The 12,364-nt window shown below is 37.8% G+C and overlaps 1 protein-coding gene across 3 annotated transcripts in view; it reads right to left on the bottom strand.

Annotated features, from left to right (window-relative positions):
• p130CAS (Serine_rich_CAS and FAT-like_CAS_C domain-containing protein p130CAS) overlaps positions 1–12,031 on the bottom strand; it is a 127,617-nt gene extending 115,586 nt beyond the window's left edge. For 2 of the 3 annotated variants that reach the window (XM_046612487.2, XM_046612490.2), the window contains exon 1: positions 11,502–12,031. In XM_046612487.2, coding sequence (XP_046468443.1) covers positions 11,502–11,558 — 57 coding nt within the window. In that variant the 5' untranslated portion in view covers positions 11,559–12,031. Of the gene's footprint in view, positions 1–8,050; positions 8,358–11,501 lie in introns of all 3 variants that reach the window. The other variant, XM_046612489.2, reaches the window with a different exon arrangement.
• Positions 12,032–12,364: the final 333 nt, after the last annotated feature.

Genomic DNA, 12,364 nt, shown 5'->3' with positions numbered 1-12,364 from the left:
GCACAGTATGTGCCGTTTTGAGTTGAATAGACAAATATCCTAGGAAGAATAGGAAAAAAGGTAGCGTTTCCAACAACTTTCTAACAATAAGTGATTGTAGTAAAAAGAGGTCGAACTTGCTTCAGATTTCTTGATAGTGAAACTATCTGTGTGTTAGATAAATTATAACTGATCACGAGACAAATGCGTCAAAAAAATTTGTGGAATTAGCTTCAACGACTCAAAAATCGTCGCATTTTTAAGCCGCCGAGGATTCACATTATACAGTTGAGAAGCAACTCCAACAAAAAATAAGGTCGTTATTGTTGATTCGTTCCAAAATTATGGTTTTAATCACAAGTACTCGTTGAAATTTGATAATTTCAAATCCGAAATTATTTTAATATATTTAAATACGGTTCAGTGGCCCTTCTCTTTCACCCATTTTCAACCGTTGATTATCATAGATCAGAGTACCAATCACAGCACGAGCCGAAGATAAATATTTGCATTTTATTTAATTCCTATTTTCTACAGCAGAACTTTCCACCACAGGATTTATAAATAAAAGTTTGTAACTTGCGGCTCGACGATTCCGCAATGCCCGACTCGTGTGAATTATTAGTAATCGAGAACTTCCTGCAGTACTTGCACAAAGTATAGTATTAAATGGTTAAAGTGTAATTAATAACGCAATTGGAACGATTCATGTTGAGGAAAAACCATCATTTCGTAACTTTAAAACGGTGTGAAATTCAGTAAACCGTAATAAAACAAGACATGTTCAGATTTTTAAATGATACAATTAGTTCTTTTGGTAATTGTAGAATCAAAAAAAAAAAAAAGTGATTTTTTCCCCAATATTTTATTACAATGACGTTACTAACTTCAACATTGTATATTTATCATAATGAAGGTAGTAACGTTATCGTAACGATTCACGCTGAGGAAAAACCATTATTTTGCTATTTTGAAACTGTTTGAAATCTAGTAAACCGTAATAAAATGAAATATACTCATATTGGGCAATTCCAGTGCGTCCAAAATCATTGTAAAAATAAGAAAACAGTGGATTTTTCTCAACGTTTCGTTACGATAATGCTACTTAATTCAACCTCATAAGTATTTGGGCATTCCACTCAAAATGGATCACACTATTCGGCCAAAATATCATTTTGGTTCAATTGTTCCGAAATAATTTTGCCTTCGTTTCTAGAATTTGAGGAGCTGTAGAGACAGATGATTTTAAAAATAACAAACACTAATAACAATTACTTGGTTCGTGAGAAACTAAGTCAACTAATGCTAAATACTAAAATAATAATGTGGTAAACTAATGCATGCAATTCACCTGATATTGATAATCGGATTGATCTTTGTCACTTCAGACTCACGAAATGATTCTATTTTTTTTTTTTATTGTTCGATTAACACAAATATTGCCCTCTTGTTTTTCGGAAACAAAAAAATTAATATTCACTGAAACGTAGGTAAATGGCAAAAATATTTTCGCTTTGTTAAAAATAGATTCAACGAGTGATTAGTTCTTACGTCCATCTGTTGGGTTCGATTAATTTCTACCAAAGAGATGAGAGGTAAAAAATATGAGGGAAAAAACGAAAAATCTGGATGAAAAATCTCTCGAGTTCACTCCTAGAAGGTGGGTTGGAGTTGGCGTGTTAAGGCGCGGACGGGCTTTGCAAGCTACGGTTGGCGCCGTTAAATGCCGAATCGATTCTACCCCGGGAGCCGTTCTACCCTGCAAACTGTCAGCTTTCATCCTCGAGCAGTTGTTGTTCCTTGGCCAATGTCATTTTATCCTAACCTTACTTTCCTCCTCCTCGTCTGTTTTTTCTTTCCCTCTTCGTTACTATCTCGCCTATAAAACGTGACTAGGCGAGCTTGCGTACTCAACTCTGTCAGAGGCTGGCGCCCCCGTTAAATTAATTACTAAACTCTTTGCTCGATCGATCATGCAGCTAAACGACATTTAGGCATGTACAAGTAAAATTGTATTTGCACGTACGTTGTTATACGTCTTGTATGCACAATATAACGACCCTTACACATGATTACTATACAAGCGACCTCGTTCGTTCAAACGGGGCAGGATCGGAATTCCGATTTTGTAAAGTTCCGAGAGCGACAAATTTCGATTTTTTTTTTTTGTAGTGAAACTTAAAGTACTGAAATCAAATTTTGACGAAACATCAAAGCTTCGAATGTTCCGAAACCCCATGCTCAAAGTTCCGAAAAGACAAAACGCCGAGAGAGAATAACTCCGAAAAGTCAAATTTCCTAAAATGCGAAAACGAGAAATTTAAAAAATCTGAAACTTCGAGATTCGTAATGATCGGAAATTTTCAGTTCTATGAATTTCTAGCTGCGTGAAATTTCAACACGTTGATCTTTCTTTAATGTTTTGAATTTTCGACATTTTTATGTTCGAAATCCTGGTCATTCTGATTTTCTATATACCCACTCGTTGAGTTACGTAACTACGCTGTGTGAGTAAATTTTTATTTTCCAAATCTTACTCTATCGTAACTTTATTTTTCGGCATTTTGCTATATCGGAACTTTACTTTCGGCGCTTGGCTCTATCGTATATAACTTCAATTTTCGGAGTCTTGCATTTCGGAACTTTGAGCGTCGAGTATCGGAATATTCGAAGCTTTGATGTATCGTAAAAGTTTGATTTCTTTACTTCAAGTTCCGCCACTAAAGAATTCGGAATTAGGCGCTTCCGGAACTTTTCAAATTTAGACTTTAATCCCCGCCCCATTCAAACCTGAATTTCTGTTATATATTGGTCCGCTACTCACCTATATATGGAATCGATATTTCCGAGTTCAATTTCAGTAAGTGTTCGAAAAGTACGAGTAAAAAAAAAAGAACATTCGAGATATGCAGGACATAACGTGGCGTTTATCATTAATCAAAACATATTATATATTCGACGAATCAAATGATATTTCTCTATTACCGTTTACTTGTATAAATTAACGTAAATATTGCAGCCTTTAAACTCCCAAGACAAGAATTTTATTAGTAGCGAACTAGGACACAACCGGAAAATGTGTGTAAACAATTTTTGTTCATTTAATTTTTTTAATACACCGCACTTTGCCCCGAGTGTGCCCGCATCCTCTCTTTTCTCTGAACTTGAAAAATTCCCATCTTCAAGGAGATGAGAACCACTGTCTATACAGGCCGTAATTGGATCCTACTATCAGGCAAGTCATATTATACGAATCAGAGCTCCTACCTACCCATATGGTAAAATTCAAACGTAGCCTGAAAATCAAGTATCCCTGTAATATCGAAGCTCACATCTTGATTCTTAAAAAAAACCTACCATGATCGGATTACAACGTTTTTTCACCCTTCGGATCGGTTAATTGATAACTCTTTTTTTTTCTCTCTTGATTATTTATCATGAAATCTAGCTCCAATCGTGACATATATTGCTTGTGTCACGTCTCTTAAGCTGGAATAACCACTTTATCAAAATCGAAAATGACCTATATGGGTATTTAGTGCTCTTTAGTTGCTAATTTGTTCCCCAAATTTTGATTTTGTTGCTCCAGTGATTTCGCCGAAATTAAGGGCGATGTCAAGTTTAAAAAAAGTTGGCAAAGCCGGGCAAACGGATGACGCAATATTAACGAAAAAATTATGAGAATTGGTTGCTAATTAGTTGCTCAAACAATACACTCATTTCGAACTGAAAGAATCAACCCCTGCTCCGGAAACCACCCCCAAGTCGTCACGTACAAACAATACGCTTGAAATGTAATTGAATGTACTGTACATTTTGTTTTCAACTAATAAATCACTGAATCACGTGAATTTGTCGTATCACCGATTTTGTTGCTCAACCCCCAACACCCGAAATTCACCCCCATGCCAACGGCGCTACACAGAAATGAGAGAACGCGTGGATATAAAAATTCGTTAAAAATTGATTTCAGATCCGCGAATTAGTTGCTCTCGATGTACCGTATCACCGATTTTGTTGCTCAACCCCCAACACCCGAAACTCACCCCCATGCCAACTACGTACAGAAAAGTGATGGAACGCACGTTTTCCATTGATATGCTGTTATTAGGATTCTGCCGTTCCACCCTTTATTCATTAAAATCACCCCTTTGTCAACTTATCTTGATAAAAATTAGAGTTTCACGTGTCAAAGTTGCTCGGCTCTATATCTAATGTCCAAAGTTAACGCTGCTGATGAGATTGCCATGATCGGAGAATGAGCTCGCCCACGAGTCTTATCCACTTTACAACTCGGCTTTCCAATCCAACTATTCGTGCTGTAATAATGTGTCGAGTTGAATAGTTTTGAGTGCCTGTAGAACGCCCAATATTATTTTATTCTCCCAATGTAATTCCTCGTGGCTTGACAGGCGTTTATGTCTATGGTATGTTAATGACATGTGTCGGTTGTTCCGCGATTATTTCAACAGCATTTCATTTCACCTCTAGTCTCATTTGTTCATTTGTAGAGGATTTTGTAGTCTTTCTACACCTTTAGAGGACGGTAACACCCATACACGGGGGCAACGCATGATCGACACTTTACCCATAACAGTTTCAACATATTAGATACCATTTTTATGCATTTTCTAAAGGAGACCAAGAATCCGAAATCCCTGTCCTCCAAACTTATCACCTCCGCTCTCGTATCAATTTCCCAAAGAGGTACTGATATAATATGTCGTATACAAATATCTGAAAAAAGTCTCATTTTACGCAACAAGAATGCCAGAAGATGTATTCCTGTGATTTAATTACCACTTATTGCAGGTATACATATCCTTGCATCATTTCCACTCAAAACGAAAGATTTTTTAACAATAAATAATTAATATAAACTGAAACTTGGATAAAGATGAGATATATATAACTGTATATGTCATGAAAAACAAGAAAATCCAAATATCATTCAAGGCCGAGTAAAAATGGGTCACGTATTGTAATGCAGTCTCAGGTAACCCTGTAATGTTTTTTTTTTTTTTTTTATGCAATAACGGAATAACGCACATATTTCTGAAAATCTCAGAACTTGTAATTTATATTGATGACTTGGAATTATGTCCAAGATGACCGTCGTTGGCATGGGGGTGAGTTTCGGGTGTTGGGGGTTGAGCAACAAAATCGGTGATACGGTACATCGAGAGCAACTAATTCGCGGATCTGAAATCAATTTTTAACGAATTTTTATATCCACGCGTTCTCTCATTTCTGTGTAGCGCCGTTGGCATGGGGGTGAATTTCGGGTGTTGGGGGTTGAGCAACAAAATCGGTGATACGACAAATTCACGTGATTCAGTGATTTATTAGTTGAAAACAAAATGTACAGTACATTCAATTACATTTCAAGCGTATTGTTTGTACGTGACGACTTGGGGGTGGTTTCCGGAGCAGGGGTTGATTCTTTCAGTTCGAAATGAGTGTATTGTTTGAGCAACTAATTAGCAACCAATTCTCATAATTTTTTCGTTAATATTGCGTCATCCGTTTGCCCGGCTTTGCCAACTTTTTTTAAACTTGACATCGCCCTTAATTTCGGCGAAATCACTGGAGCAACAAAATCAAAATTTGGGGAACAAATTAGCAACTAAAGAGCACTAAATACCCATATAGGTCATTTTCGATTTTGATAAAGTGGTTATTCCAGCTTAAGAGACGTGCTTGTGTCTTTCGTTTCGGTTTATTCGCGAGAAAATGTATTGAAAAACGGATTAGACAACCGAGACGAAACTTGATCTCGCACTGATTATTTCTTCGTAACGAATCACCAGCGAGATTTCAAAAATTATATATATATATATGTATATATATATATATATATATTAGGGTAGTCCTTATTCAGGGTGTTGACGAATTTTTGCCAGACCATCCCCCAAATCAACTTCAAATAATTCGAAAACAATCGCCTAATTTTTTCAGATTTTTACATCGAATCTAAGATAGTCCGCATTGTGATCGAAGTTTCTTATGGAAATTAACATGGGTAAAACTTTTTTTCTCAGTATATATTTTATTATAAGAGTAATGATGTTCCAAATAATTTGTAACCGCGAGGTTTTCGTGAGAATTAGTGCTGCTATCTGGGAAAAAATACACATCGTCGTACCAGGTAATTTAGACGAATTGCACAACCTCGAAACCTGACTTTTTTTTTATTTAGAGGAAGTGCAATTCGTTTAGATTGCCTCGTACGATGATGTGTATTTTTTTTTTTTCATATAGTATCACTAATGCCGACTAAAACCTCGCAGTTACAGATTTTTTGGAACATTATTACTTTCGCAATAAAATATATAGTGCGAAAAAAAATTTTTCTCACGTCACTTCCACAAGAAACTTCGATCACAATGCGGACTATCTCAGACTTGCTGTAAGAATCTTAAAAAATTTCGCGACTTTTTTTAAATGATTTAAAATTGATTTCAGTGATGGGGCGGTAAAAATTCGTCAACACCCTAAACAAGGACCACCCTAATATATATATCTGGTTAACATTAAAAATTTAGACAGTTTGCGGGACGAAGATGAAAAGAATGAAAATAAAAACTAAAATTCTTAATAAAAAAAGTGCAAGAAAAAAAGATGTAGATATATTTCTTCAACAAAGTACACTCATACGGCTGACGTAACTGGCATACAGATATGTAACTGGAGTTAGTTCCGCGGAATGTGAATAAGTGAATATGTATATTTGCAAATTTGCGGTGTCTCGTCGTAAGACCCGAGTCTCAGAAATCCATAATATGTTGACATTAGCGAGCTGAGTCGTGGGATTGCACATCGACGGAGTTGGAACGCTTGTACATACCTATATATAGTATAGGTAGATGCCATGCTACGTGTACAGAACATTCGACACGCACACCTGTATCACGCTCATTAACACGTACATTGGAGCAGACAGCAAAATAAGTTACACATGCAACTCATGTCCACCGAATGCATGCTCAATAATATCGCAGTCGTTGTTCAGCTGCATATTTTACATTGTATTTTTGAAGTTATCAAGACACTAAATTGGGTCTACTGCTCGTGATTCATCCGTGTGACATTCACATTGCGATACGAGATCTTCTTATCAACACCTCCAGGTTACGTGTGGCTTGGAAAGAACAGTCACTAGTGCAGTGGGGGTATGCACATAACGATGAATCATCATTTCACCTGTCCTATAAATATTCGTGGCAAATTTCATAGACGTGAAAATACAATCTGGCGATGCTCTTATACGTGGTGATATTAATGTGAATATTTAAAAAAAAAAAAAAAAACCAACATCTCTGAATTGAAAATTCCTATTTAAATAACAGATCCGCTAAATTAGAAATGGAGAGAAAAAAAAACTACAACATGTACTTGTTCAGCGGTTGAACATTATTCGTTACCATTATTGTTAATTTTTTTTTTTTTTTTCTCTTCTTTTGCGTACTACGTACAAGATTTCTTAGGTCACAGAATATGTTATGTAGATGTATGACCTATCGTGTGTCGAAGAGAGAATCAGGAGAAAAGCCCGGTCGAAAAATTGATCGAACACAATGCGGTGGCCATTCGTCACCAGCAAGACGGCTACGACGAAAATTCTTGATATATTTATTTATATAACGCGAGCATGTTAAACGCGTTTTCCATGCGTCTTTCCATTACACAAACTATCCGTTTCTGCTACAGTAGATTAAGTCTGTATACGCGCGAGCGCGGAGAACTGAAAAGACGACTTTTAAGTCCTAGCAGTTAGAAGTGGTCTTTTCTGTACTGCGCGCATGCGCTGTCGCGAACAAATCTGACATTACGCGAACGTAACCTCAATTTCGTGCTTCGTGAAAAAACGTTGTATAAAGAATCGTGTGCAACAAATAGGCAGCGGTCTTTTCGTTTCGCGTATTTGCAATAATCGTCTTCGGCTCACCTACGGCTCATTTTGCAAACTTATGCTCGGCCCGAAAAGATCGAATTTGCCTCCTTGTTACACGATATACTATTCTTTTTTTTTTCATTTTCTTCAATTTCTTTACTGCAACGTTGATTATACCTTCTCCGACATGTCCATGACGTGCTTCGCTTGTCAACGATGGTCAAAGATTCGGCCGCGCCTGGGATTTCCACATATCTGGCATTTGTGGCGTGACGCAACCTTTACCTCTGACTTGGGGGTGAGCCTGCATTATTTCTGCATAATTTTCACCAGTCTTTACCGTGTCTCCGCAACGTACTCAACCAGCTAGTTTCATCTCTGCCTCCTGCAGCCATACTATTTATAAATAAACCATTTGCTATCTCCGTTGTTACAGTTACCGAAACTTCGGCGTCAATTATTCGATCCATCCCTCCACGCATCTCTACACACAAAAATAAAAATAATCAAACTCGGAATTGAAGAAATGCCAACGAAGTTGATTGTGTTATATTTTACTGAAAGAATCTCTCACTAATGTTGAAACAAATTGAAAACCGCAACTACGAATGAATAAATGTCAATGATTGTCAATGATTTTGTAGACAGTATAGTTTGCGATGAACTGCCATATCATAAGGATAATAACTCATCACAGGTACTGCACAAAACTTATCCGCCAATAGAGTTAGCCATATGTATCATTAATGGAAATCGAAACAACATTACGTGTTTGGAATTGGTAAACTGTTGTACAATAATATAATTCATACTTCAAAATGATTCACAAACCGTATATCTCATAATGAGTTGAAGTTAATCAGGTTCAAAATTTTTTTTTTTTTTTCAGTATCAAGAAAATATGCTTTTGATTATTCTTAATATTTTCTTTCAATCAAATTCATTTTTGATCGAGTTCATTTTTGAATTTCTGCATTATTTGATACATCATCAAAAACCGTATGTCATGCTTGTACAAGTCTGTGGACTTATATTTACGTTTCATCTTAATCGTATTCACCCAGTCGTCAAATGCGATAATGCGACTGTGACCGACGATCATCGATATTAAAATTAGCCCAATTACGTTCCTAGTGCAAGCAGTCAGGAACTGAGGAAAAAAATGAAAGTTAAAATAAACACATCATGGCAGCTTAATAAAACGATTAACACTAATCAGCGTCAAACGACATAGTTAGGTAGTAATTAAGATATTCTCCCGCGTTAATTTATCTGTTTATATAATGTTGCACAGAGTGTTTTATATGTCACGTGACTGCATACATATGTAAATCGTTGATTAACCAACTTTCATTTTACGGATTTGTCTCTAACTTTTTTTTTCATACTTCGTCTTAACATACATTAAAATATAATTATTCTGCAGCCCGAAGACGACCGGCCTGGGTCCCGATCGAAAATTTATTTTTGTCAATAAATCACTGACCAAAAGAAGATTAAACCTCTTTCCATAAATAAAACGCAGTAGCAATGTTTGATATGAACCCGCGGCATTGAAATTTCTTGCAGATAAAACCAGGCACATTGGATTACACATATTCGAAAATTGAACAATAAACATGATGGGTGAACCACCTCGATACATCTTTCGATTCTATGAGACAGAAACGTTGAAGTCTGATCAAAAGTCATCCCACGATTGAAGACGACGCATTTACGCGGTGATGATAATAGTTATTAGATTTGAGCGCCAATTGAAACGCCTTTTCTTTACCCTTGACACAGGCGAAATTCGAGTCCGTGTACAACACACACACACGTCTTTTTTTTTTTGAATGATGTTTTTTGTAATACTGCTAGAACAGATAGGTATACGGCGTGGCGTAGTTAAATATTATCAAATTGGCGAGATTTGTCGACGAGAACGACTGACACGGGCAAACTACCGCGTTATACAAATTGCCTAAATACACACAACCCACGTGCAACCGAACCCAACACGCAATTCACCATCTGCTAGATGCCCGAATACAATCATTCCACTTCCAACCATCGATTTGCAGAACGAACCTACCCAGATACCGTTCACAGGTACGTGTATCTATATGTATAGGCAGTTCGACACACGTAAAACATACCTAACCTAACCTAACCTATAATCCGAAAATATATAGTTTATTCGTTCTACCTGAGGATAACGGTGTGACGGGTTCGATGCTATGTGTGCGTGTGGGTGTGTGCGTGTGTGTATGTTGTACGATTTTCCGCGTAAAATCTCAGAAGCTGTTCTATCTTCAACAGTGAATATCACAGTATACACAATGGTTAGTGATCGCGGATGAGGCGTAAATTTATCATGCAAGTGGAGAAAATAATTTGTACTCGTTACAATTTCTTTATGATCGGATATTTTATAATGAAAATAAAACGAATGAAACAGGTGGGAAACAGGGCGAGCTTATAGATTTACGCAGATACCCATATTAACGTATGAAAACAGCAAATTTCTTACTCAAGAGTATACCGTAGTCAGTCTTTACCGACTGAATAAAATGTCACTTATTTTATGGCAGCATTGATCCGATAATGCCCGCAGTCGGCACAACCCTACATGCAATGCCTGTCAAAAGTATGACCAAATATTTTTTTTTTTTATTTCAAGTGAAAATAACCCATGATCAGTAAAGACTGACTATAGAATACTCTCAGAGGTTGTCCTGGTCGATTTCGATGTTGCATATCTCCAAATATCAAAGTCCGTGTATCTTTAACGCGAAAATGGGCTCAACAGCCCCATTCTATACGCAATTATGAACGAAAACATTCCAATTCATTTTCATTTGACATGGAGATATATATGTGAACGTCGAAGTCGACCAGGGCACCCGCCGCAACGAGTTTTTACAAGAATCCATCTCATTCTTTCGTAAAACTCTGAATCGATACCGAATTTCTCGTTAAATGATGGTGCTGTTGTTGAAAAGTGCGCTCTGGTGAGCCAGGATTAAAAATAGATAATAATAGATTTTTCATATAATCATTTTGCTGCGAAACAGGCTTGGAGGTTGCACTTTGCAAATTATTCGACTAATGATTCATATGAAAAATTATCGGGCCTAGCTGACCAGACCGCACTTCCTAACATCAAAAATTATGCGACCAAGGATTTCAAATCGAATCGATGGCTTACGAAAAAATGAAATAGACTTTTATAAAAACTTTCAGTCGATCACGACGAATTACGCAATTACGCTGAAACACCTCAAGAGCAGTGTTTGCCCGATATAAATATCGTGGGTGTACGAGTAGGTATATCAGAAATTCGACGCCGAGGTCAAGTAGGTGAATGATGAAAGAGGTCTGATAAGATAAGCTAGCGAAACAACAATGTGTTCTTTCATCGCGTATCATCTGCGTCGCCACGGATATACCTGCGTGCCACATACGTGGCGAGGCGCACTACGCGTGACGTGTGCGCCTTGAACGCGGTGCGGTATTTTTGAATTTTTAAATGCCCGTTCGAACCAAAAGCGCGCCACGCGAGAGTCATTCGGTATTAACGATCGTCGCGATAGGAAGGATAGCGACTGGGTAGAAGATGATCATAGGCATGTGTGGCGAACAGTACCTGATTCAAAGACGTGGGAATGATGTCAGGAGTCTGCGGTAACATTTTCACGTTCATTTACCGTCGTCGTTTGGTCGATGCTCGCCTATATCGGCACACAAGCTGTTGCGCCTAAGGCGGTCTGCGATAAATAGCAACCGAATGGATGTTCACACTCGGGCAATCGGCGAATTACAATATTATCCACGCACTTTTGATATTCGAACTTAAATGTAACGGAACTCCAATTTTACGCACTATTTCTTAAAATTCTATACCGTTTTCCTCACTGAACTGTCAAAACACAAACACATGTGTACACGAGTAAAAACTGACAAACAAATTGCACCGTTTTCCACCTTGTTTAGAAAACAACAGATTTCACGCTCAAGCGGAGCGGGCAGCGTGTTGAATTGCACTGATTCGATGCTTTGTGATCTGTTCGTGTGTCCGTTATTACCCGGAATTTCACGAAATTAAAGTAACGGAGAGCGGAAGAGACGGAGACATCTTCACCGCCGGAGGTCGTGCGCGAGACTGGCGGCTCTGGAGAATCGAATCGAATCGAATCGGGGCGGTGGAACCGTTGGCCCGAGGCTTGCCGAGAACGCACGATTGCCTACGACGAACCTTCTCTGCACCCTTGTCGATGCAAGGTGTCTGTGACGAGCGCAGTACAATCATATATGTATGAATGCCGGGACAATCTCTTGAAACTTGAAAATCAACCGCGCATGTGCCAAATAATTTAATCTCATTGGTCGGCGAAATCTTCGCGCAGCGATATTCATGTCTGCGACGCAGGCGGGCCAACCTACGCAAAATGTGTACGTTTGAATTTTCAAAGAGCTCAAGCATTAAATTCCGACCGTTCTTTGAAGAAT

This window comes from Neodiprion pinetum, chromosome 2 (genome assembly GCF_021155775.2).
Source record: "Neodiprion pinetum isolate iyNeoPine1 chromosome 2, iyNeoPine1.2, whole genome shotgun sequence".
Lineage (NCBI taxonomy): Eukaryota > Metazoa > Arthropoda > Insecta > Hymenoptera > Diprionidae > Neodiprion > Neodiprion pinetum.
Note: the sequence above shows the minus strand (reverse complement) of the source record. Positions and strands in the feature narration are given on the sequence as shown.